The 26,862-nt window shown below is 51.9% G+C and overlaps 1 protein-coding gene across 4 annotated transcripts in view; it reads right to left on the bottom strand.

Moving 5' to 3' along the window:
* Positions 1-9,170: 9,170 nt before the first annotated feature.
* Positions 9,171-26,862, bottom strand: part of GTF2IRD1 (GTF2I repeat domain containing 1) — a 151,334-nt gene continuing 133,642 nt past the window's right edge. For 2 of the 4 annotated variants that reach the window (XM_055292844.2, XM_055292846.2), the window contains exons 23-27: positions 22,947-23,024; positions 21,847-22,039; positions 17,680-17,717; positions 11,533-11,669; positions 9,171-9,412 (exon numbers count right to left, since the gene is read on the bottom strand). In XM_055292844.2, coding sequence (XP_055148819.1) covers positions 9,344-9,412; positions 11,533-11,669; positions 17,680-17,717; positions 21,847-22,039; positions 22,947-23,024 — 515 coding nt within the window. In that variant the 3' untranslated portion in view covers positions 9,171-9,343. Of the gene's footprint in view, positions 9,413-11,327; positions 11,670-17,679; positions 17,718-21,846; positions 22,040-22,946; positions 23,025-26,862 lie in introns of those variants that run through there. The other 2 variants (XM_055292843.2, XM_063646337.1) reach the window with 1 other exon arrangement.

Raw genomic sequence — 26,862 nt, forward strand, 5'->3', positions numbered from 1 at the left:
TTGGGGCCAGGTCTCTGATGCCAGACTCAAGCCTGTGGGTTTCCTCCTGGAGGCAGTGGAGGCTCGCATGGCTGTGCTTAAGCAGGAACGGGCAGGTCAGAGCTGGGGAGAATGTCTTCTTACTGCTTCGTTTTATTTTTCAAGTGCCAACTTCTTAATATCTGTGAGTCAAGCACTGTGCTACTATTGGGACTGTGGCAACACCTCTAATTGACAGGTTGTTTTTTTTTTGGGGTATGTGTTTTTGAGACAAAGTCTTGCTCTGTCATCCAGACTGGAATGCAATGATGCGATCATGGCTTACCACAGCCTCGACCTCCCAGGCTCAAGTGATCCTCCTGCTTCAGCCTCCTGAGTAGCTGGGATTACAGGCACACACCACCGCGCCTGGCTCATTTATTTTTTGTAGAGATGGGATTTGGCTACATTGCCCAGGCTGCTTTTGAACTGCTGGCCTCAAGGAATCCTTCCCACCTTGGGCTCCTGAAGTGCTGAGTTTACAGGTGGGAGCCACGGCACCCAGCCCTAATTAACGGTTCTTTTTTGCCAGGTGCAGTGGTTCCTGCCTGTAATCCCAACACTTTGAGAAGCCGAGGCAGGCAGATCACTTGAGGCCAGGAGTTCGAGACCAGCCTGGCTAACATAATGAAAAGCTCTCTCTACTAAAAGTAGAAAAATTAGCCAAGTGGGGTGGCGGGCGCCTGTAGTTTCAGCTACTCGGGAGGCTGAGACAGGAGAATTGCTTGAACCCCGGAGGCGGAGGTCGCAGTGAGTGGAGATTGTACCACTGCACTCCAGCCTAGGCAACAAGGCAAGACCTCTGTCTCAAAATAACAAACAAACGAACAAACAAATCCCCACAAAAACAGTTTTGTTATTTATTTATTTATTTATTTTTATTTTATTTTTTTGAGACGGAGTCTCGCTCTGTCGCCGAGGCTGGAGTGCAGTGGTGCGATCTTGGCTCACTGCAAGCTCTGCCTCCCAGGTTCACGCCATTCTCCTGCCTCAGTCTCCCAAGTAGCTGGGACTACAGGTGTCTGCCACCACGCCCAGCTAATTTCTTTTTGTATTTTTAGTAGAGACAGGGTTTCACCGTGTTAGCCAGGATGGTCTCAATCTCCTGACCTCGTGATCCGCCCGCCTCGGCCTCCCAAAGTGCTGGGATTACAGGCAAGAGACACCGCGCCCGGCCCTCTGTTTTTCTTTTCAAATGTACCTCTGTTACTCTCTTTCAAACACAGTAGGGAAACCGGAAGAGAAGCTCTGCCCAGCCCCAAGTTGCCGGGTTTGCCTGGGGAAGTGCTCAGCGGCCTGAGTCAGTCTGGCGGTCTCCTCTGAAGCCAAGCTTGGTGCTTCATCTTTTCTAGTTGTGTAACCCTGGGCTCAGCCCTTCATCTTCCTGAACCTCAGATTCTTCATTTGTGAAATGAAGAAATAATATTTACTTTGCAGGGCTGTGAGGATTAACAGAGCACACAAAAGTTCTTGCATAATGGGCCGGGCATGGTGGCTCATGCCTGTAATCCCAGCACTTTGGGAGGCTGAGGGGGGCGGATCCCTTGAGGTCAGGAGTTTGAGACCAGCCTGCCCAATATGGTGAAACCCCATCTCTACTAAAAATACAAAAATTAGCCGGGCCTGGTGGCGGGTGCCTGTAATCCCAGCTACTCGGGAGGCTGAGGCAGGAGAATAGCTTGAACCCAGGAGGCGGAGGTTGCAGTGTGCCGAGATCGTGCCACTGTACTCCAGCCTGGGTGATAGAGCAAGACACCGTCTCAAAAAAAAAAGAGAAAGAAATATAGGACTTCTATGGAGTCCCAATTTATGGAGTCCCAATATATGACCAGAAATAGAGAAAGCAAATTCTAATGGTGGAGGCACCAGTCATAGTTCCCCTACAGATGTATTCTGGGCGTGAGGTTGGGGGAAGGAGGTTACTGGAATCACTGGAGCAGGAGGATTTAAAGAGTTAAGGCAGGCCGGGCGTGGTGGCTCACGCCTGTAATCACAGCACTTTGGGAGGCTGAGGTGGGCAGATCACCTGAGGTCAGGAGTTCGAGACCAGCCTGACCAACATGGAGAAACCCCATCCCTACTAAAAAATACAAAATTAGGTGGGCGTGGTGGCACATACCTGTAATCCCAGCTACTCGGGAGGCTGAGGCGAGAGAATCACTTGAACCTGGGAGGTGGAGGTTGCTGTGAGCCAGGATTGCGCCATTGCACTCTAGCCTGGGCAACAAGAGTGAAGCTCCGTCTCAAAAAAAAAAAAAAAAAGAGTTAAGGCAGCTGGGTGCAGTGACATGTGCCTGTAATTCTAGTGCTTTGGGAGGCTGAGGAAGGAGGATCACTTGAGCCTGGGAGTTGGAGGCTGCAATGAGCTGGGAGCGTGCCACTGCACTCCAGCTGGGTGACAGAGTGAGACCCTGTCTCAAAAAAAAAAAAAAAAATTTAAGGGCTCTCTTATTTTCCAGGAGACCGGTGTAGTTTATATTCTTTCATCCAACTCGCTCACATTTAGTGAGTACCTTGTATGTCCTGGACGTAGGCGCTAGGATAGAACAGTGGCTAAAATGGACACAGTCCTTGACATCATAAAGCATAAAGCAGGCAGACAAGCAGAAAATAATGACACAGAAAATAAGTTATTATAGGCTGGGTGCAGTGGGTCATGCCTGTAATCTCAGCACTTTGGATGGCTGAGACGGGCGGATCACTTGAGGTCAGGAGTTCAAGACCAGCCTGGCCAACATGGTGAAACACTGTCTCTACTAAAAATACAAAAATTAGCCGGGAGTGGTGGTGTGAGTTATCCCAGCTGCTTAGGGGGCTGAGGCAGGAGAATCACTTGACCCTGGGAGGCGGAGGTTGCAGTGAGCCAAGATCCCGATACGTACTCCAGCCTGGGTGACAGAATAGACTCCACCTCAAAAAAAAAAAAAAAAAAAAAAAAAAAGAAAAGAAAAGAATGTATAATACTTGATATTAATAAAATAATATTTATTTACTTGAGATAGGGTCTTGCTCTGTCGCCCAGGCTGGAGTACAGTGGCACAATTATAGCTCACTGCAGCCTTGAATCCCTGGGCTCAGGTGAGCCTCCCACCTTGGCCTCCTTAGTAGCTGGGACTACAGGTGCCCACCATCATGCCCTGCCATGAGTTTTAGGAAGAAGATGAAATTTAAAAATTACAGGGCAGAGGCCAAGTGCAATGGCTCACACCTGTAATCCCAGCATTTTGGGAGTCCAAAGTGAGAGGATCCTTTGAGGCCAGGAGTTTAAGACCAGCCTGGGCAACATAGTGAACTTCTGTCTTTACAATAAATAAGAAAAATTAGCTGGGCATGGTGGCATGTGCCTGTAGTCCCAGCCAGTTGGGAGGCTGGGGGCGGTGGGGGGGGGGAATCACTTGAGCCCAGGAGTTCCAGGGTGCAGTGAGCTGTGATCGAGCCACTGCATTCCAGCCTGGGCCACACAAAGAAACCCTGTCTCTTTTTTTTTTTTTTGAGATGGAGTATCCTCTCTCGCCCAGGCTGGAGTGCAGTGGCGCTATCTCGGCTCATTGCAAGCTCTGCCTTCTGGGTTCAGGCCATTCTCCTGCCTCAGCCTCCCAAGTAGCTGGGACTACAGGTGCCCGCCATCACGCCCGGCTAATTTTTTGTATTTTTTTTAGATCTCCTGACCTCGTGATCCGCCTACCTCGGCCTTCCAAAGCGCTGGGATTACAGGTGTGAGCCACCGCGCCTAGCCTTTTTTTTTTTTTTTGAGATGGAGTTTCGCTCTGTTGCCCAGGCTGGAGTGCAGTGGTGCGATCTCCACTCACTGCAACCTCCACCTTCTGGTTTCAAGCGATTCTCCTGCCTCAGCTTCTTGAGTAGCTGGGATTACAGGCATCCATCACCATGCCCAGCTAATTTTTGTAATTTTAGTAGAGACGGGGGTTTCATTGTGTTGGCCAGGCTGGTCTTGAACTCCTGACCTCGTGATCCGCCCACCTCAGCCTTCCAAAGTGCTGGGATTACAGGTGTGAGCCACCTCGACCGGCAGAGACCCTGTCTCTTACAAAAAAAAAAGTAATAATTAATAATGAAGATAAATAATGCTTTGGTTCCTTAAAAAGAGGTACTTCGCAGGGCCGTTGGAAGCCCCAGCCAGGAGAGCTCAGGACCAATCCTCCCCTGAGTGCCAAGCCAGGCACCTGGGCGGTGCGGGAGGGTGGCCCAAGGGGACCAGGTGCCCCGTCTCGTTTTGTGGCCCGTCCCTGCGCCAATTATTGCTTTATTACTGTTTTCAGTCAGATATAATTCCAGCATTTTCTATAATCTTGATCTTTTCATTGATACCAGATTTTTGTACAAAGATTTGTATATAAAATGACTGTGTACCCACCAGAATACATTCCCCGGCAATTAGAACGTTTAAGATGCAGCTCCTAACCGTCCTTCATTTATTACTTTTGAAAGTGTTTTGTGATTTTTTTGGGGATGTGTTTACAAATCCAATAACAATTCTCATTTAGAGTTGCAAAACACGAAGCCATTTCGAACCGAGACAGATGGCAGCTAAATGAAGTTTAATTAAAGAATGAGTGCTTTGAATCAAATCACTTTTTAAAAAGTACAGTACACTGAGATTCTGGAGAGGTTGCATAAACAGCATCTGGGCGCTTCTGCGAGGAAAAGAGTCAGTAAGGCTTTCCCATCCGATAAGGGGCTGGCGGGAGCAGGGCGGGCGAAGGGAAAAGCGGTCCTTTGCACGAGACCTCTGTCCTCTGCCTGGACACACCTCCCAAAGCCCAGGCCTCCAGGGACTGGGGGAAACTCACAGGAGGCAACCTCTTGCTTCAAAGGGTTTGGCTTGGAGCAGGGGAAGCGGGTGGGAGAGGGGTCCCCACTTCTGCCCTTTCTTTAAGACATAGGGTCTCGCTGTGTTGACCAGGCTGGTGTGCAGTGGTTCAATTCTCTGCTTTTAGGGAAGCAGGAGGACACCAGGGTTTGCTGCACCGATCCACTTAATTGCACGCCATCTGCACAGTGAGCCTGAAAGAGAACAGATGGGGAGCTTCGCGGGCCTCTGCAAGGATGAAGGAGGATCGGGTTCCCCGGGCCCGCCCTACCCCCGGGCTCTGCGCCCTCTCCATGCACGGGATGGCAGTGCCCGCGGGCACAGTCTCAGCCCCGCCGCTCCTGGCCCGGGCAGGAGCCACTTCCGGCTCTGGCCGCGGATCTGAGCGGTGGAGCGGGGGCGGCGGGTCTAGACGACCGACAGGCGCCAGCGGGCGGTGGCGGGCGGGAGGGGGCGCCAGGTGGGCCGGGCCCAGGGGACTGAACGGTGGGACAGAAGGCTGGGGACCCCGACACCCAGCGAGGCGCCTGGAACGCCGCGCCTAGATGCTTGCACTTGGTGCAAGGAAAGCAAAACAGATTTTAAATCCAGTCACAGGATCGGGGGTGGGGGATGGGTTATAGGACGTGAGGGTCGAAGGCAAGGTGACAGCTGCAAGGACTCTTCAGATAATCTTGACATCATAGGCAGTTTCTGCTTGGAGGTGGTGGCCAGTTGAGGAGGTCACCCCTGCCCCCATCCTGGAGTGGAAAAAGTGGGCCTGGCCCAGGGCAGGGGCTGAGGGTGGAGTGGAGGCGCCTGGTGGCACCGGGAGCCACTAGGAGGTGGGAGGGAGGAGGGTGAGGCTGGCAGCTGACTGGGCGGGGGGTTTGCACCAGCGAGAGAGGGGTGGCTGTGCCAGGCACGTGGTTTCTAGCATCTTTCCAGGAGGAAGTGTGATCTGGAAGGCTGGGATGGGGCCTTCCTCCCAGCTCTGGGCATGGATGGGACTGACCCTGAGGGCTGGCAGAAGCCCTGGACTAAAGTTTTGACCATTTCCTCAGCTGACTCAGAACTCGGTCCCTCCAAGCCACAGGCCTCATTCTGGGCCCTGGGTGGATGGTTAGAGCCAGATCCTGGGGCCACCCTGACCCCTGACTCTCCAGAACCCCTCGTCCATCCGATTAGCTGACCCTTTAGTTATTTTCTCCACCTGGCCCAAACCACTGCCATCTCTCTCTCTTTTTTTTTTTTTTGAGACGGAGTCTCGCTCTGTTGCCCAGGCTGGCGTGCAGTGGTGCGATCTCAGCTCACTGCCAACCTCTGCCTCTTGGGTTCAAGAGATTCTCCTGCCTCAGCCTCCAGAGTAGTTGGGATTACAGGTGTCCACCACCATGCCCGGCTAATTTTTGTATTTTTAGTACAGACGGGGTTTCACCATGTTGGCCAGGCTGGTCTCGAACTCCTGGCCTCAGGTGATCCACCCACTTCAGCCTCCCAAAGTGCTGGGATTACAGGCATGAGCCACTGCACCTGGCCTCCACTGCTATCTTCTGTTGGAGTCTCCCAGGTGGTCTTCCGATTTATTCCTCCCTTCCTTCTCCGACGTCTCTCAGCGGGCAGGGGCACCCTTCCAAAATGCAGACCTAGGCCTGGCTCTTCCCCAGGTACTTCCTGTTGTGGGTCTCATTTGCCTTCCAGAAATTGCCTTGGCCTGGCTTATGAGGCCTTACACGTGGGACGGTGAGAAAAAGTACGCAGCTCTGTCCCAGAGTGCATGGCTGGGCAGATGTAACCCAGGCTGGATGTCCGCCTCTGCCCACCACTTCAGCCCAGCATCATGTGTAGGAGACACCTGCTGAGCGTCCTCGGGAACCCTGACCGAGTCCACACCTGCCCCGACATGTCACCTCCAGCCACCTTGCGTCTGCTCTGGCGACACCTTCTTATTCCCGGAACGCACCCAGTCCCTGTCCAGCTCCGTTTTTGCCCACATGGCTCTCCTCTTAAACACCCACCTACCTCAGCCCTCCTCTCTTTGTCCCCCCAAAGCCTCACTTGCTCTTCAAGCGTCAGCTTCAAGGACTCTTCCTACTTTCTGCACTACGTGAGGCCCCCCTGCTTTGTTTTTTCAGAGGCAGGGTCTTGCTCTGTTGACCATGCTCAAGAGCAATGGTGTAATCACGGCTCACTGCAGTGTCAAACTCCTGGTCTCAAACAATCCTCCTGCCTCAGCCTCCAGAGTAGCTGGGACTACAGGCACACACCACCATACCCAGCTAATTAACATTTTTTAGAGAAAGGGTTCCACTATGTTGTCTAGGCTGGTCTCGAACTCCTGGCCTCAAGCGATCCTCCCACCTTGGCCTCCCAAAGCACTAGGATTAGAGGCCAGAGCCAATGCACCAGCCTTACTCTGTTTTGTACTCCCTGGCAGCCGCTTCCCAGTCAGGACATTCAGCTGCTTGGCCTCCCAGCCAGAAGGGCAGGGCTCAGTAAATATGTGTCACCCAGTAAGCAGGGACTGGGTGCCAGGCCTTGGACGCCTGCCACGCTCTTGTGACTTGTCTTTTTGCCTTTAGTCTTGTCCCTTCCTTCAACTTCCCACCTGCCCCTAAAGTGGTCTTTCTGAGACACAGCTGGGACCCCATCACTCTGTTTGTCAAGTATCCAGAGCTCTATCCAAAATCATCTCAGGCTGGGCATGGTGGCTCACGCCTCTAATCCCAGCACTCTGAGGATGGCTTAGGCCCAGAAATTTGAAGCCAGCCTGAGCAACATAGCCCAAGACCCCATTTCTACAAAGAATAAAAAAAATTAGCTGGGTGTGGTGGCTTACACCTGTAGCCCCAGCTACTCTGGAGGCTGAGGCAGGAGGATTGCTTGAGCCCAGGAGTTTGAGGCTGCGGGAAGATATGATTGTGCCACTGCATTCCAGCCTGGGGACACAGAAAGAACTTGCCTCTGAAAAAAGAAAACTTGTCCTGCCCCCACCACCCCCCCCCCTTTTTTTTTTTTTGGGATGGAGTTTCATTCTTGTTGCTGAGGCTGGAGTGCAATGGTGCAGTCTCGGCTCACTGCAACCTCTACCTCCTGGGTCCAAACAATTCTCCTGCCTTGGCCTTCCAAGTGCCTGGAATTACAGTTGCACGCCACCACGCCTGGCTAATTTTTTTGTATTTTTAGTTGAGATGGGGTTTCATCATGTTGGCTGGGCTGGTCTAGAACTCCTGACCTCAGGCGATCCGCACACCTTGGCCTCCCAGTGTGCTGGGATTACAGGCATGAGCCACTGTGCCCGGTCTCCAAATCCCTTTTTGAAGATGCCTCCCATCCAGCCACAGTGCTTCACCAGATGGGCCCCTCCCTCTCTGACATTTACCATATTTAACACTTTTTTTTTTTTTTTGAGACAGGGTCTTGCTTTGTCGCCCAGGCTGGAGTGCAGTGGTGTAATCACGACTCACTACAACCTCAACCATCTTTACTCAAGCAGTCCTCCTCCTGCCTCAGCCTCCTGAGTAGCTGGACTCCAGGTGTGTGCACCACAACGCCTGGCTAATTTTTGTATTTTTTTTTTTTTGAGATGGAGTTTTGTTCTTGTTGCCCCAGCTGCAGTGCAATGGCGTGGTGTCAGCTCACTGCACCCTCTGCCTCCTAGGTTCAAGTGATTCTCCTGCCTCAGCCTCCTGAGTAGCTGGGATTACAGGCACCTGCCACCACACCTGGCTAATTTTTGCATTTTTAGTAGAGATGGGGTTTCACCATGTTGGCCAGGCTGGTCTCGAACTCCTGACCTCAGGTGATCCACCCACATTGGCCTCCTAAACTGCTGGGATTACAGGCATGAGCCACCATGCCCGGCCTCATTTTTGTATTTTCATGCAGACGGGGTCTCCCTATGTTGCCCAGGCTAGCTTCAAACTCCTGACCTCAGGTGATTCACCCGCCTCAGCCTCCCAGAGTGCTGGGATTACAGGTGTGAGCCACATTTAACATTTTCTAGAGAAAGGGTTCCACTATGTTGCCTAGGCTGGTCTCAAACTCCTGGTCTCAAGCAATCCTCCCACCTTGGCCTCCCAAAGTGCTGGGATTCCAGGTGTGAGCCACCACGCCTGGCCCCATGGCACATTTTCCTTCCGTGGCTTTTCTTCTTGAAGTCACATGCTCCCAGGAGCACAGAGAGCTCTGAGGTCTTCCTGGACACTACCTCTGCTGTGATGAGGAAGGAGGGCCTTGGCAGGCCACCTGAGCTGCGTTTCCCGACCCTGTCCCCAGTGACAGCTGCGGCCACAATCCAAATGAGAACATGAAACGGTGACCGTAAAAGTAAAGGCAACACTTTTTTTTTTTTTTTCTTTTTTTACTTATTTAAAAAGGCCTTGGTGGCAGGAATATAGTGTAAAAATCATTGGAAAAACTAAAAGGCATCGATACATATCCGAATATACATTTTGTACATAAATTACATTTCCTTTAGTCTTTCTGAGTGAGGTCCTGATTCAGTACTGAGGTCTAGTAATTAAGAGGTCCCGGGAGCTGCACGTTCAGGCCGGCATAGTCCACCATGTACATTGGCCATTGCTAGAGAGAGGGACAAAGGGACTGGGTTAGGACTCCAGGTGACGCGGAACAAACCCAAAATGCTTAGTTCTGCTTTTGGATGGGCTTTCTCAGAGGCTATTTATTTATATTTTTTATTTTTTTGAGATGGAGTTTCACTCTTCTGCCCAGGCTGGAGTGCAGTGATGCAATCTCGGCTCACTGCAACCTTGGTCCCCTGGGTTCATGTGAGTCTCCTGCCTCAGCCTCCCGAGTAGCTGGGATTATAAGTGCCTGCCACCACGCCCGGCTAATTTTTCTATTTTTAGTAGAGACGGGGTTTTGTATGTTGGCCAGGCTGGTCTTGAACTCCTGAACCTCAAGTGATCCGCCCACCTCAGCCTCCCAAAGTGCTAGGATTACAGGCGTGAGCCACCACATCCAGCCTATTTATTTTTGAGATGGAGTCTCGTTCTCTTGCCCAGGCTGGAGTGCAATGGCATGATCTTGGCTCACTGCAGCCTCAATCCCCTTGGGCTCAAGTGATCCTCCCGCCCCAGCCTCCCAAGTATCTGGGATCACAGGCACGTGCCACCATGCCTGGCTAATTTTTTTATTTTTCTGAGACAGAGTTTCACTCTTGTCGCCCAGGCTGCAGTGCAATGGCACGGCCTCGGCTCATTGCAACCTCCGCCTCCCAGGTTCAAGCAATTCTCCAACCTCAGCCTCCCGAGTAGCTAGGATTACAGGCATGCGCCACTATGCCCAGCTAATTTTGTATTTTTAGTAGAGAAGGGGTTTCTCCATGTTGGTCAGGCTGGTTTCAAACTCCTGACCTCAGGTGATCCGCCCGCCTTAGCCTCTCAAAGTGCTGGGATTAGAGGTGTGAGCCACTGTGGCTGGCCTTTTTTCTTTCCTTTTTTTTTTTTTTTGAGACGGAGTCTCACTCTGTTGCCCAGGCTGGAGTGCAGTGGCGCAATCTTGGCTCACTGCAAGCTCCGCCTCCCGGGTTCACGCCATTCTCCTGCCTCAGCCTCTCCGAGTAGCTGGGACTACAGGCGCCCGCCACCACGCCCAGCTAATTTTTTGTATTTTTTAGTAGAGACGGGGTTTCACCGTGGTCTCGATCTCCTGACCTCGTGATCCGCCCGCCTCAGCCTCCCAAAGTGCTGGGATTACAAGCGTGAGCCACCGCGCCCAGCCTTTTCTTTCTTTTTTAAAAAAATTTTATTTATTTATTTATTTTGAGATGGAGTTTCGCTCTTGTTGCCCAGGCTGGAGTGCAATGGCACGATCTCGGCTCACCGCAACCTCCACCTCCCAGGTTCAAGCAATTCTCCTGCCTCAGCCTCCCTAGTAGCTGGGACTACAGGCATGCACCACCACGCCCGGCTAATTTTTGTATTTTTAGTAGAGACGGGGTTTCACCATGTTGGCCAGGCTGGTCTCGAACTCCTGACCTTAGGCAATCTGCCCACATTAGCCTCCCAAAGTGCTGGGATTACAGGTGTGAGCCACTGCGCCCGGCCAGTGACATTTCTTTCTTTTTTCTTTTTTGAGAGGGAGTTTTGCTTTGTCACCCAGGCTGGAGTGCAGTGGCGCAGTCTTGGCTCACCGCAACCTCCGCCTCCCAGGTTCAAGTGATTCTCCTGCCTCAGCCTTCTGAGTAGCTGGGATTGCAGGCATGTGCCACCATGCCCAGCTAATTTTGTATTTTTAGTAGAGATGGGGTTTCTCCATGTTGGTCAGGCTGGTCTCGAACTCCTGACCTCAGGTGATCCACCCGACTCAGCCTGCCAAAGTGCTGAGATTACAGGCGTGAGCCACTGCACCCGCCGGCCAGTGACATTTCTTTTCATGTCTCCAGCTCTGGTGCAGCTGAAGGGCGTGGACAGGTCCCTTCCTGGACCTCGGCTGGCCCATCTGCCCAGCAGGGATGTGAATTCCTGCCTGAGTGCCTGTGAGTACCCCATGAGAAGGATGGGCTACCTCTTGGGTGAGACAGGTGGATGCATCTATAACCTCCAAGGCCGGAAGGTTCCCCCTCAAAGCCCAGTGCCTCCCCGTCCCCTGGGCCCATATCCCAGAGTAGACGGCCCTGCCCGACAGAGGGGTGAGGGCCACAGAGACGAGTGCCGGAGTCCAAATCTGTGCAACTTTACCACGAGTGAGATCTGGTTGGCCGATGCCACTGAATCCGGGTTAGAGGACGAGGAAGAGGAAGACGAGGAGGAAGAGGAGACGGAATTTCCTTCCGAGACCCGCTTTCTCTTGCGCTTGGGAATGCTGCTGTCTTTGGCTGGAAGGAGGGGAAAAGGCAGTTGACACTGGAAGCTGAGGCTTTTCTGTCTCAGCCTCCTGAGCTCCCTGGAAAAGTGTTCTGTCTTAAGGTTTCGAGTCCCCCTTTCAGGATTTCAGGCTCCTGATCCCCTGGGGGTCAGGGCCCACCTGTCCAGAGCCCACATGTCCAGAGCCCACATGTCCAGCCTCCTTCCCAAAGCAAGCCCGAGGGCCCACTCTCCCCGGCCTCCTGCTCTTGCTGGCCTGCCTGCCTTTGCTAACACCGTATCCTCATCTCCATGTGTCCCTCCTCCTCCCCAGCAAGCTCACCCCTCAGGCCCTACGTCCTCTCTTTCTGTTTTTTTTTTGAGACGGAGTCTCGCTCTGTCACCCAGCCTGGAGTGCAGTGGCGCGATCTCGGCTCACTGCAACCTCCGCCTCCTGGGTTCAAGTGATTCTAGTGCCTGAGCCTCCCAAGTAGCTGGGATTATAGGTGTCTGCCACCATGCCCAGCTAATTTTTTTGTATTTTTAGTAGAGATGGGGTTTCACCATGTTGGGCAGGCAGCTCTTGAACTCCTGACCTCAAGTGATCCATCCACTTCGGCCTCCCAAAGTGCTGGGATTATAGGCGTGAGCCATCAAACCTGGCCTATATTGTTTTTTAGGGTCTCACTCTGTTGCCCAGGCTGGAGTGCAGTGGCACAATCGTAGCTCACTGCAGCCTCCAAGTCCTGAGCTCAAGCAATCCTCCCACCTCAGGTTCCCGAGTAGCTGGGACTATAGGTGTGCACCACCATGCCCGGCTAACTTTTTGTATTTTTGCATCATTATGTTGCCCACGCTGGTCTCAAATTCCCAACCTCAAGCAATCCTCCTGCCTCAGCCTCCTCAAATGCTGAGATTACGGGCATGAGCCACCGTGCCTGGCTCATGGCAACAATATTAATTGCATTCTCAGTTTCTGAGTATTTTCTGGGTGCTGGGCACTGTGCTAAATGCTTTGCACATTGTCTCCTGGGATCCTCCCATTAACCCTCCAAGATCCTATTCACATTTCACTCATGAGCACCCGAAGGGGCAGGGCTGTTAAAGGACTTTCTCCAAGGCCAAGTCTGTGTGGCTCCAGAGGCCACATTCTTTCCTGGGCTCTTTAAGGCTGCAAGGGGATGTGGGGCCCCAGGAGAGGCTCTGGGAGTTCTGGGGAGGCTGGGACTGCAGGCTAGGTGGTCCAGGGAGGGTATAAAGAGGACCTGGGGCCAGGCGCAGTGGCTCACGCTGGTAATCCCAGCACTTTGGGAGACCAAGGTGGGTGGATTGACTGAGGTCAAGAGTTCGAGACCAGCCTAGGAAACATGGTGAAACCCTGTCTCTACTAAAATAAAAAAAAAATTGTATTGCTATGGTTATCACTGATGTATGGTGGTCCTGAGGGGAGAGTTCACAGGTCCAAGTAGACAGGCAGTGCCCCAGTGAAAGAAACTCTGGTTTAGAATCAGAAGTCCTAAGTTCAAATTTCACCGTGGCCGCTTTCTATTATCACTATGTGAATCTGGGAAAACTGATGAACCTCTCTGAGTCAAATGGGGAAACCAGTGTGATGTGAGAAAAAACACCGCATGCATAAAAGAACCCAGCACCTGGTTCAGCATGGAGCAGGGGTCGGCAGGTGTTTTGCGGTTGCTGAATTAACTTGAGGTGAAGATGTAAGACTTTGAGCAGCACGTCCTGATTGGGTGGATTACTGCATGGAAACCTCGCCCAGCCCAATAAAGAAGGGCTTTTTTTGTCTTTTTGAGACAAGGTCTCACTCTGTCGCCCATGCTGGAGTGCAGTGGTGTGGTCTTGGCTCACTGCAACCTCCACCTCCCAAGCTCAAGCGATCCTCCTGCCTCAGCCTCCCTACAGGTGCACACCACCCTGCCTGGCTAATTTTTTGTAGAGATGGGGTCTCTGTATGTTGCCCAGTCTGGTCTTGAACTCCTGGGCTCAAAGAATTCTCCTGCTTCAGCCTCCCAAAGTGCTGGGATTACAGCTCACTGCTGGGAGTGAGCCACTGCACTCAGCCCACCAGAAGGGTCTTAATGACACAGAGTAAGGGGAGGCTGGGTCCATGGGGTAAATGTCTTTTCAACTGGTGGAGAAGTCAGAAACTGTGGGTCTGTGATGAGGCATAGAGACCCTGGGAAACAGAAGACCCTGGAAGCAGAAGGAGCCCAGGCTATGAGTCAGAGGGATTTTTGTGGGAGACTCCACATGAAAAAGAAGTCAGAGGGTGCCCCACCCTCTGTCTCAGACTGGTCCATGGGCTGTGGCCATCCTTGAGTCACCATGACAGATGGCCACATTGGAGGGAGTGGTGGATGTGGGTGACAGTATCCACCCTCTGGGCATCTGTCCCAAATCCTCCTGAGGCCTTCATGTGGCCTTCTGTGTCTCTGCCGTGTTTTTTTTTTTTTTTTTTTTTGAGACAGAGCCTGGCTGTGTTCCCCAGGCTGGAGTACAGTAGCGCGATCTTGGCTCACTGCAACTGCCGCTTCCTGGGTTCAAGCGATTCTCCTGCCTCAGCCTCCTGAGTGGCTGGGATTACAGGCACCCACCACCACCCCCGGCTAATTTTTTTTTGGATTTTAGTAGAGACAGGGTTTCACCATGTTGGCCAGGCTGGTCTCAAACTCCTGACCTCAGGTGATCCACCTGCCTCCCTGCCTCAGCCTCCCAAAGTGTTGGGATTACAGGCGTGAGCCACCGCGACCGGCCTCGTCTCTGCCTTTGACCTGGGAGTAAACCAAATCACCTCCAGATCCGTGTGTTCAGTGCCAGGTCTGACCCTTGTAACTGGCTCTTTTTTTTGGAAACAGGGTCTCACTCTGTCACCCAGGCTGGAGCGCAGTGGCACAATCATAGCTCACTGCAGCCTCCACCTTCCGGCCTCAAGCATTCCTCCTGCCTCATCCTCTTGAGTAGCTGGGACAACAGGTACATGCCACCATGCCTGGCTAATTTTTAATTTTTTTGCAGAGACGGGGGTGGGTTTCACTTTATGGCCCAGGCTTGTGACCAGCTCTTGATGGAAGGAGGTGGCTTCTAGCTGGGCTGTACCACCCCAGGCTGTGGAGTTCCAGGTGAACCTGGTCCTGACAGGAGTCAGGGCCTTGGGTCTCAGGCCAGGTTGTGGCGTAGACTTGCTGAATCCTATCACTGTCCCCGCTGAGCAGCCATACTGGGCTGCGTGGCCCACGGTGGTCTATGGTTCAGATAGGTGGTCCTGAGAGCAGGGTCTACACAGCATCTGACTCACTATGTGGCCTGGGCAAGTCCCTGGGCATCTCTGTGCCTCAGCTTCTCAGCTGTACAATGAGGTGGGGTAAGATTAGATAAGTATTTTTTCTTTCTTCTTCTTTTTTATTTCTTAGGAGATGGGGTCTCGGCCAGGCACAGTGGCTTGCGCCTGTAATCCCAGCACTTTGGGATGCTGGGGTGGGAGGATCACTTGAGGTCAGGTGTTTGAGACCAGCCTGGCCAACATGGTGAAACCTCACCTCTACTAAAAATACAAAAAATTAGCTGGGTATGGTGGTGCATGCCTGAAGTCCCAGCTACTGGGGAGGCTAAGGCATGAGAATTGCTTGAACTCAGGAGGCTGAGGTTGCAGTGAGCCAAGACTGCAAGATTGACTCCAGCCTGAGTGACAGAGCGAGACTCTGTCTTGGAAAAAAAAAAAAAAAAAGGCCGGGAGCAGTGGCTTATGCCTGTAATCCCAGCACTTTGGGGGGCTGAGGCAGGCAGATCATGAGGTCAGGAGTTTGAGACCAGCCTGGCCAACATGGAGAAACCCTGTCTCTACTAAAAATACAAAAAAATAGCTGGGCGTGGTGGCAGGCGCCTGTAATCCCAGCTACTTGGGAAGCTGAGGCAGGAGAATTGCTTGAACCCAGGAGGTGGAGGTTGCAGTGAGCTGAGATCGTGCCACTGCACTCCAGCCTGGGCAACAGAGTGAGACTCTGTCTCGGGAAAAAAAAAAGAGATGGGGTCTCATTCTGTCATCCAGGCAGGATGGCATAATCATAGCTCACTGCAGCCTTAAACTCTTGGGCTCAAGTGATCCTCCGGCCTCAGCCTCCTGTGTAGCTGGGACTACAAGTGCCTACTACCATGCCTGGCTAATTTTTAGAAAAAACTTTTTGGTCCACAGCCATACCACCCTGAACGCAGCCGATCTTGCCTGATCTCAGAAGTGAAGCAGGGTCGGGCCTGGTTAGTACTTGGATGGGAGAAAAAACTTTTTGTAGAGACAAGGTCTCACTATGTTGCCCAGGTTGGTCTCAAACTCCTGGACTCAAGCAATCCTCCCACTTAGGCCTCCCAAACTGCTGGGATTAGAGGTGTGAGCCACCACATCTGGCCAATCAGTGTTTCTTTTTCTTTTTCTTTTTGAGACAGAGTCTTGCTCTGTCACCCAGCCCGGAGTGCAGTGGTGTGATCTCGACTTACTGCAACCTCTGCCTCCTGGGCTAAAGTGATTCTTCCACCTCAGACTCCCAAGTAGCTGAGACTACAGTCGTGCACCACCATGCCAGGCTAATTTTTTTTCTTTTTCTTTTTCTTTTTTTTTTTTTTGAGACAGAGTCTTGCTCTGTCGCCCAGGCTGGAGTGCAGTGGCATAATCTTGGCTCACTGCAACCTCTGTCTCCCAGGTTCAAGCGATCCTCCTACCTCAGCCCCCTAGTAGCTGGGATTACAGGCACGCACCATCATGCCTGGCTAATTTTTGTATTTTTAGTAGGGACAGGGTTTAGCATGTTGACCAGGCTGGTCTCGAACTCTTGAACTCAGGTGATCCACCCACCTCGGCCTCCCAAAATGCTGGGATTACAGGCGTGAGCCACCGCGCCCAGCCCTCACTTTTCTATTTTCAGTTGAGACGGGGTTTCATCATGTTGGCCAGTCTGGACTCAAACTCCTGATCTCAAGTGATATGCCTGCCTCGGCCTCCCAAAGTGCTGGGATTACAGGTGTGAGCCTCTGCGCCTGGCCCAGTGTTTCTTAATCGGGTGCACATCATAGTCACCCAGGAGTACTTTCTCCCAAGTCCCATCATACACCTTAATTAGAACCACCATGCCAGGCGGCCCCCAGGTGCCTAGTGAAAGGTTCTGTATACCCTGCAGATGCCAGCAGAACGGAGGGGGTCCGGCCAGTCTCAGGCAGTGCCTGCCTGCCTCACCCCTGTTGGTCACATGCTACCCCTCTGCTACCCAGGAGGCCTCCATGATCCTCCCTGAGGCCCAGCCTGCCTCTTGTCCTTCTAGCTGACCTCATACACTCATTGGTGCTATGGCAGGACCTCCCCTCTGCAGGGCACCTGCAGGTTTCTGGGGGCCTCTTGGGGATACCTGGCTCTGTTCATGGAGACCTCAGGCTCCCTGGGGAGGTCCCAGAGTGGAGAGGGGCTATATTTTTCTCAAGGTGGTTAGCCATCTATTGCATGCCCACCTGGACCACATCTATCTCTGCCTTTAAAAAATTTTTTTATTAAAATTTTTTTTTGTTTAGAGACAGGGTCTTGCTCTGTTGCTCAGGCTGGAGTGCAGTGGTACACTCATAACTCATTGCAGCCTCCAACTCCTGGTATCTCTGCCTTTTTCTTTCTTTTCTTTTCTTTTCTTTTTTTTTTGAGATGGCATCTTGCTCTGTCACCCAGGCTGGAGTGTAGGGGCGCGATCTCAGTTCACTGCAACCTCTGCCTCCCGGGTTCACGCAATTCTCCTGCCTCAGTCCCCTGAGTAGCTGGGATTACAGGTGCCCACGACCACGCCCGCTAATTGTTGTATTTTTAGTAGAGACGGGGTTTCACCATGTTACTTAGGCTGGTCTTGAACTCCTGACCTCAAGTGATCTGCCTGCCTCGGCCTCCCAAAGTGCTGGGATCACAGGCGTGAGCCACGGCGCCCGGCTCTACCTTTTTTCAAAAGGAACAGTCTCTAGTCCCCACGGGGCAGAAGGGTGGCTTCTTCACCTCTGACTCACCTGGCACCTTGGCATCATTGCAGATTTCTGCAAAGGGTCTGAAAAAGAAAGAAATGAGGTGGCAGTTAGAAAATGAGGTTTTCCCCTCCTTTTTTTTTTTTTTTTTGAGATGGAGTCTCACTCGGTCACCCAGGCCGAAGTGCAGTGGCACAATTTTGGCTCACTGCAGCCTCCACCTCCTGGGTTCACGCTATTCTCCTGTCTCAGCCTCCCAAGTAGCTGGGACTACAGGTGCACGCCACCAAACCCAGCTAAGTTATATATTTTTAGTAGAGACGGGGTTTCACCATGTTGTCCAGGTTGGTCTTGAACTCCTGACCTCAGATGATCTGCCTGCCTCCGTCTCCCAAAGTGCTGGGATTACAGGCATGAGCCATTGCGTCTGGCCGTTTTCCCCTCCTTCTCACCTGCTCCCTGAGATGTGCTGCTGCTGCTGCTGGGGGAGCCCGGTAAGACCCAAATAAAAATGGGGTGCACACCGTCCCAACAGAGCATCCCCCATATAGGCCCTGGATGATGGGCTTGTGCTGGCAAATCTTCCCTCTGGGTCTGCTGTCCTCATCTATAAAGCGAGGATGTTGTCTGACCAAGTTATCAGAAATGTGTGCCCAGATTTATGCAAGTGGATATTCATCACAGCATTATTATCAATTATTATTTTTGAGACAGAGTCTCACTCTTTTGCCCAGGCTGGAGTTCAGTGGTGCCATCCTAGCTCACTGCAGCCTCGAACTCCTGGGCTCAATTGATCCTCCTGCCTCAGCCTCCCAGTAGCTGGGAATGCAGGTGCACACCACCATGCCTGGCTAATTTTTATTTTTATTAATTAATTAATTTTTTTTAGATGGAGTCTTGTTCTGTTGTCCAGGCTGGTGTGCTGTGGCATGGTCTCAGCTCACTGCGACCTCCACCTCCCGGGTTCAAGCGATTGTCCTGCCTCAGCCTCCCGAGTACCTGGGATTACAGGCGTGCACCACCATGCCTGGCTAATTTTTTGTATTTTTAGTAGAGATGGGATTTCACTATTTTGGCCAGGCTGGTCTCGGACTCTTGACCTTGTGAACCGCCCACCTTGGCCTCCCAAAGTGCTGGGATTACAGGCGAAAGCCACCACGCCCAGCCTATTTTTATTTTTGAGACAGAATCTTACTCTGTCGCCTAGGCGGGAGTGCAGTGGCACAGTCTTGGCTCACTGCAACCTCTGCCTCCCAGGTTCAAGCAATTCTCCTGTCTTAGCCTCCTGAGTAGCTGGGACTACAGGCGCATGCCACCACACTCGGCTAATTTTTTTTTTTTTTTGAGATAGAGTCTCGCTCTGTCATCCAGGCTGGAGTGCAGTGACACTATCTTGGCTCACTGCAAGCTCCGCCTCCCAGGTTCATGCCATTCTCCTGCTTCAGCCTCCCGAGTAGCTGGAACTACAGGTGCCCTCCACCACACCTGGCTGATTTTTTGTATTTTTAGTGGAGACAGGGTTTCACCATGTTAGCCAGGATGGTCTCGATCTCCTGAGCTTGTGATCCGCCAGCCTCGGCCTCCCAAAGTGCTGGGATTACAGGCATGAGCCACCGCGCCTGGCCCAATTTTTGTATTTTTTTTTTTTTTTTTTTTTTTTGGTAGAGATGAGGTTTCACCACATTGGTCAGGCTGGTCTCGAACTCCTGACCTCAGGTGATCCACCCACCTTGGCCTCCAAAAGTGCTGGGAGTACAGGCGTGAGCCACCACACCTGGCTGTTTTCCTGCATTTTCTAGTTGTTACTTCAGGGGGTGAACTGTCTGTAGGAGAAAGAAAACCTCCACTTTTTGATTTTGAACAATTTGGTTTTTTTTTGACACATGCAAATATTATCTTAATTTTAAAAAACATGTCAGCCAGGCACAGTGGCTCATGTTTGTAATCCCAACACTTTGGGAGGCTGAGGCGGGCGAATCACTGAAGGTCAGGAGTTCCAGACCAGCCTGGCCAACATGGTGAAACCCTGTCTCTACAAAAATACAAAAATTAGCCAGGTGTGGTGGTGGGCACCTGTGATCCCAGCTATTCGGGAGGCTGAGGCACGAGAATTGCTTGAATCTGGGAGGCAGAGGTTACAGAGAGCCAAGATGGTGCCACTGCACTCCAGCCTGGGCAAGAGAGCAAGACCTCATCTCAAAAAAATGAAGAAACAAAACACATAATATAACATTGAAGGCGGGCCGGGTACCACGGCTCAAGCTTGTAATCCCAGCACTTTGGGAGGCCGAGTTGGGCAGATCACCTGAGGTCGGGAGTTCGAGACCAGCCTGACCAATGTGGAGAAACTCTGTCTCTATTAAAAATACAAAATTTGCTGGGGTAGTGGCACATGCCTGTAATCCCAGCTACTCGGGAGGCTGAGGCAGGAGAATTGCTTGAATCTGGGAGGTGGAGGTTGTGGTGAGCTGAGATCGTGCCATTGTACTCCAGCCTGAGTAACAAGAGCAAAACTCCATCTAAGAAAGAAAGAAAGAAAGAAAAAGAAAGAAAGAAAGAAAAGAAAGAAAGAAAAAGAAAGAAAAAGAAAGAAAGAAAAGAAAGAAAGAAAAAGAAAGAAAAAGAAAAGAAAGAAAGAAAGAAAGAAAGAAAGAAAGAAAGAAAGAAAGAAAGAAAGAAAGAAAAAGAAAGAAAGAAAGACAGACACCACAGGCCAGGTGTGGTGGCTGACCCCCATAATCCCAGCACTTTGAAAGGCTGATGTGGGAGGATGGCTTGAGCCCAGGAGTTTGAGACTAGCCTGTGCAATACAAAAAGAAAAAAGGAGGGGCTGGGCGCGGTGACTCATGCCTGTAATCCCAGAACTTTCGGAGGCCGAGGCAGGTGGATCACCTGAGGTCAGGAGTTTGAGACCAGTCCGACCAATATGGTGAAACCCTGTCTCTACTAAAAATACACACACAAAAAATTAGCCAGGTGTGGTGGCATGTGCCTGTAGTGCCAGCTGCTTGGGAGGCTGAGACAGGAGAATTGCTTGAACCTGGGAGGTGGAGGTTGCAGTGAGCTGAGATCATGCCACTGCACTCCAGCCTGCGCGACAGAACAAGAGTCCATATCAGAAAGAAAGTAATAACACATTAATAAAATAATAATTTAAAAATATAAAGAAATGCATCACAGTGTTGACTTTCAGTAGGAGAGTTACAGCTATCTTCTTTTCTTCTATCTTTTTGTATTTTCCAGGTTGCTTTGTGTATTATTATGAAAATAATCAAATAATCTATTGTATTTAAAAAAAAAACTAGGCCGCACAGTTTGGGTGTGGTGGCTCACGCCTGTAACCCCAGCACTTTGGGAGGCCGAGGTGGGAGGATCACTTGAGCTTAGGAGTTCAAGATCAGCCTGGGCAATACAGTGAGACCCTGTTGAGGCTGCACTGGGCCATGATCATACCTCTGTACTCCTGCCTGGGCAACAGAGTGAGACCCTGTCTCAAAACAAAAACCAAAACCCAAAAGATTGTAAGGATATACGGTATAATAGTAATAACAGAGGCTGGGTGCAGTGGCTCATGCCTGTAATCCCAGCACTTTGGGAGGCTGAGGCGGGCAGATCACTTCAGGTCAGGAGTTCAAGACCAGCCTGGCCAACATGGTGAAACTCCATCTCTACCAAAAAATACAAAAATTAGCTGGTGTGATGGTGCACACCTGTAATCCCAGCTACTTGGGAAGCTGAGGCACGAGAATCGGTTGAACTCAGGAGGTGAAGCTTGCAGTGAGCTGAGATTGTGCCACTGCACTCCAGCCTGGGCGACAGAGCAAGACTCTGTCTCAAAAAAAAAAAAAGAGAATCACTGACACTATGGAATTATAATTATTCTAAAATATATAATAAATATTCATATTTAAATATAAACATTTATATTTAAATATGTTAAAAATCAGAATTGTATAGTCAGAAAAAGTCAAATTTAATTAAAACATGTTTCATTTTTGTTTTTTCCCCAGAGAACAAATGTAATATCTAAAAAAAATCTTTAAAAATAAGTAAATGTCCATGAGTGCTGAAGTTGTATGTTTCAGGAGAAAGAGGCAGGAACTATTACAGTACACCTGGGTCTGGATCCCAGCTGACCCACTGTGACCTTGACTTTCACCCTCCCCATGGCCTCGCCATCTGTGTTCCCCGTTCCAGAGGCTGGGCACTCACTGGAGCTGGTTAATGATGACCATGCGGACGTGCTCTCGGGCCTTCAGGATCTTCTCCAGCCGGTGGATGTCGTACGTGTTGGGGTTCCGGAAGGGGATGTCATCAGGCAGACCCGTGACCTCCACGGCGTCTGGGCTGTCCCGGATTAGTTTATAAGGGACCAGCACCGGCCGGTTCAGGCCCAGGGCCTCACCTAGAGGGCACAGGAAGTCACAGTGAGGAATGATGTCTCCTGTCAACGGCAAAGCCCTCTAGGGAAAGGGCTGGAGTCTGGTCCACCCTAGCCCAGCAGCCATCACACTCAGAGAGTTTAAAAATCAAGACCCTGGCCAGGCGCAGTGGCTCACGCCTGTAATCCCAGCGCTTTGGGAGGCCGAGGCAGGAGGATCCCAAGGTCAGAAAATCGAGACCATCCTGGCTAACACGGTAAAACCTCGTCTCTACTAAAAAAATACAAAAAAATTAGCCGGGCATGGTGGCGGGTGCCTGTAGTCCCAGCTACTTGTGAGGCTGAGGCAGGAGAATGGCGTGAACCCGAGAGGTGGAGCTTGCAGTGAGTGGAGATCCCGCCACTGCACTCCAGCCTAGGCGACAGAGCAAGACTGTGTCTCCAGAAAAAAAAAAAAAAAAAAAAAAATCAAGACCTACAGGCTGGCCATGGTGGCTCACACCTGTAATCCTGGCACTTTGGGAGGCCAAGGCAGGAGGATCGCTTGAACCCAGAAGATCAAGACCAGTCTGGGCAACATAGTGAAACTTTGTCTCTACTAAAAATAGAAAAATTAGCCAGGAGTGTTGGCGCACGCTTGTAGTCCCAGCTACTTGGGAGGCTGAGGCAGGAGGATCACCTAAGCCCAGGAGGTGGAGGCTGCAGTGAGCAGAGATCACGCCACTGTACTCTAGCTTGGGCAACAGAGTGAGACCCTGTTTAAAAAAAAAATCAACATACACAAAACGTGGGTCATGGGCAGAGCAGCCATGTCCCCAGGGAGCAGGCAGCCAGCTGGGGGCTCCTGAAAGTGAGGCTGGCTGCAGAGGGAGGCCCCCCACCAACCCCCGGAGGAGGGCTTAGTGTGCTGACCCCGACCACAGGCACTGACCGTATTTCTCATTGAAGAGTTCCTTCACCTGCTCCCGCAGGATCACCTTCTCCCCGAGTCTGTTGGCGTCATCTTCATCTACAAGAGCAAGACAAGGGGGCATGAGAGTTGGCACTAGCTTGGCCACTGGACCTGCTGCTTCTCTCAGCAGGTGTCCCTGACCTGCCAAAACATTGCATTCTATGCAGGGCCCACCCACTCCCATGTAGCTGTTTTTTTTTTTTTTTTTTTTTTTTTTTGAGGCAGAGTCTCACTCTGTCGCCCAGGCTGGAGTGCAGTGGAGTGATCTCAGCTCACTGCAACCTCCGCCTTCTGGGTTCAAGCGAATTCTCCTGCCTCACCATCCCAAGTAGCTGGGATCACAGGCACGTGCCACCACGCCCAGCTAAATTTTGTATTTTTAGTAGAGATGGGGTTTCACCATGTTGCCCAGGCTGGTCTCAAACTCCTGGGCTCAGGTGATTCACCCGCCTCAGCCTCCCAAAGTGCTGGGATTACAGGTGTGAGCCACTGTGCCCGGCTGCAGCTGGTTTCTAGCATCAGTTGTTGGTCTGTCCATCCATCCATTTTTCTTTTTTTGAGACACGGTCTTGCTCTGTCACCCAGGCTGGAAGGCAGCAGTGGATCATAGATAGCTCACGGCAGCCTCCAACTCCCAGGCTCAAGTGATCCTCCTGCCTCAGCCTCCTGAGTAGCTGGGAATACAGATGTGTGCCACCATGCCTAATTTTTTAAAGTTTTTGTACAGATGGAGTCTCACTATGTTGCCCAGGCTGAAGTGATCCTCTTGCTGGCCTCAAGTGATCCTCTTCCTTTGCCCTCCCAAAGTTCAGGAATTACAGATGTGAGCCACAGCGGCCAGCCCATCCCACATTTTTTTATCAGTGTCCCCAGCACAGGCCCTGTGTTGGGCACAAAACAACCTAAAGAGAAGAGGCAGGGCTGCTTCCCTGAGGGGCTCCCAGCCAGAGGGGGTGTCATCTTGTCACCAAAGTACAACAGGACACACTTAGGAGACAAGGGGCATGAATCAGGGTGCCCACCTTGTCTGGGCAAGTCTGGGGAGACCTCCCCCAGGAGAGAAGGATGCTTGAATGGGCTCTCAAGGCCTGACATGGTGGCTCATGCCAATAATCCCAGCACTTTGGGAGGCAGAGGCAGGCAGATCACTTGAGGCCAGGAGTTCGAGACCATTCTGGCCAACATGGTAAAACCCCGTCTGTACAAAAAATACAAAAAGATTAGCTGGGCGTGGTGGCGGGCACTTGTAGTCCCAGCTACTCAGGAGGGTGAGGTAGGAGAATCGCTTGAGCCTGGGAGGTGGAGGTTGCAGTGAGCAGAGATCACATCACTGCAGTTCAGCCTGGCAGACAGAGACCTGTCTCAAACAAAAATGAAAACAAACAAAAAAAACAGGTTCTGAAAAGGCAGGTAGGAGTTTGTGAAGGACGAAGTGGCAGTGAGAAGACACCGGGGCAGAAGGACCAGCCATGCATAGGTACTCAAGCGTGAAAGATCTCGTGTTGGCCGGGTGCGGCGGCTCACGCCTGTAATGCCAGCACTGAGGGAGGCTGAGATGGGCAGATCACCAGAGGTCAGGAGTTCGAGACCACCCCGGCCAACATAGTGAAACCCCGTCTCTACTAAAAATACAAAAATTAGCCGAGTGTGGTGGCGGGCACCTGTAATCCCAACTACTCAAGAGGTTGAGACAGGAGAACTGCTTGAACCCAGGAAGCGGAGGTTGCAGTGAGCCGAGATCGCACCACTGTGATCCAGCCTGGGCGACAAGAGCGAAACTCCATCTCAAAAAAAAAAAAAAAAAGAAAAGAAAAAAAGAGAAAGATCCCGTGTCCTGGAAGTGCTGAACTTTGGGGTGGTACAGGGGAGATGACTGATGGGCCTAGTGGGGTCCGTGCACAGGGGCCGATGTGACTGTGCTGGGTTGTTGGGAATCCCCTGACTGCTCGCTGACCAAGGTCTGTGAATGGGAAACAGACCGTGTCTGGGAGTGTGGGGGCCGTGCATTCTCCCTGCTCACTGCCCAGGTAACCGTCACGGCCTATCTGCTGCTTGAGCCCTGGCATGCTGCTCTCCCCTCCCTGTAGCCTAGAGGAGCTGCTGGGGTCAGTTAGCCCTGGAGATGGGGCCTGAGCTGGGCTGTAAGGCTGATGGGGGTTGGGCTGGAGATGGGGTCTGGGGCAGAGCTCTGCAGCAGCCTGTGGGCTTGTGCCAGGGTTGAGGAGGGGGCTGGGATTGCAGGAAGGGTGGTTTGCATGTCCAACAGGAAATCTCTCTGAGAAGCGTGGGGTCACATGGGCTGGGCCTCTGGGGCAGGCGGGTTGGGTAAGGGTGAGATGTTGGGGGGGTGGAGCTAGAAGCAGGCAGGGAGCCAGGGCCGGATGATTCAGGGCAGAGCAGACTGATGGGTCTTTGGAGCAAAATGACTCCTGTTTTTTTTTCTTTTTGTTTTTCCAAGACAGAGTCTCACTCTGTTGCCCAGGCTGGAGTGCAGTGGCACGGTCTCGGTTCGCTGCAACCTCTGCCTCCCAGGTTCAAGCCATTCTCGTGAGTCAGCCTCCTGAGAGCTGGGACTACTGGCGCCTGCCGCCACGTCTGGTTAATTTTTGTATTTTTAGTAGAGACGGGGTTTCTCCATGTTGGCTGGGGTGGTCTCGAACTCCTGAGCTCAGGCGATCTGCCTGCCTCGGTCTCCCAAAGTGCTGGGATTACAGGCATGAGCCACTGTGCCCGGCCTGACTCCTGTTTTTTGAGACAGGGTCTCACCCTGTTTCCCAGGTTGGAGTACAGTGGTGCCATCATGGCTCACTGCAGCCTTGAACTCTTTGGCTCAAGCAATCCTCCCTGCTCAGCCTCTCGAGTAGCTGGGGCTCCAGGCATGAATCACTGTGCCAGACTAAGATTTTAAAATTTTTTTGTAGAGAGAGTCTCTGTCTGTTGCACAGGCTGTTCTCGAACTCCTAAGCTCAAGCGATCCTCCTGCCCGCAACCTCCGAAAGTGCTGGGATTACAGTTGTGTCACTGTGCCTGGCTCTTTTAATCTTGAAAACTCTGGGAAGAGCTCACTTCTGTTTAGGAGGCTGCCTTGGGAACTGCATCTCCTGGGCTGGTGCTCTGTGCTGCTTGGAGTCTGCTGACCCCGTCTGGGTGGCTTGGCCTCCCATGCACAAGCTGCCAGAATGGAGGCCCCGTTCCCAGTGTGGAGGCTGCCCCAAAGAGCAGGGAGCTTCCCACAGGACAGAGGCTGGGCACCTGCTTGGCCTGGTTCCTCCTTTTCCCAGGGCTCCAACACCCACCACCTCAGGTCCTCCCAAACCCTGCAGGTCCCTGGCCTGGTCCGTCCACATCCACACTCAGGAATCTCCGCATATCTCTGAGTTGCTGATCTGTTTTCAGGCATGGCCCTCCAGCCCCCCTGGTGCCCAGAGACACCGCAAACATCAGCCATTTCAGACAACCTCCTCCTCCCGTGTCCCTATCTCGTGGAGTAATGCCTCTAATTCAGCCACACCAAGACCCCACGCTCCACATCCCCTAGAACCCTCATCTTCTCCTGTGGCCCAACACGGGCCTTCCTTTCAGGACTAGGATGTGGGAAGAATCAAGGCCACCCTTGTCCAAATCCTGTGCAGACAACAGTGATGGAGTCCTGGGCCCAAGGACCAGCTCCTAGAACCTGCAGGGAAGCAACAGCACGTTCCATCTGTCCCCATGCCACTGAGGAATCTTTGGTGGCAGGATTCTCAGCAGGCACGGCCGTAAGTGCACAGAACAGAGAAAGGATGGCCTGGATCACACACATCACTGTGTGCAGATGCTTTCCTAGACACTGCAGCCAAGGACACAGAGGCTCAGAGAGGTAAAGAAACTTGCCCAAGGTCACACAGCCACTAAG

Source organism: Symphalangus syndactylus, chromosome 9 (assembly GCF_028878055.3).
Source record: "Symphalangus syndactylus isolate Jambi chromosome 9, NHGRI_mSymSyn1-v2.1_pri, whole genome shotgun sequence".
In the NCBI taxonomy this organism is placed as follows: domain Eukaryota; kingdom Metazoa; phylum Chordata; class Mammalia; order Primates; family Hylobatidae; genus Symphalangus; species Symphalangus syndactylus.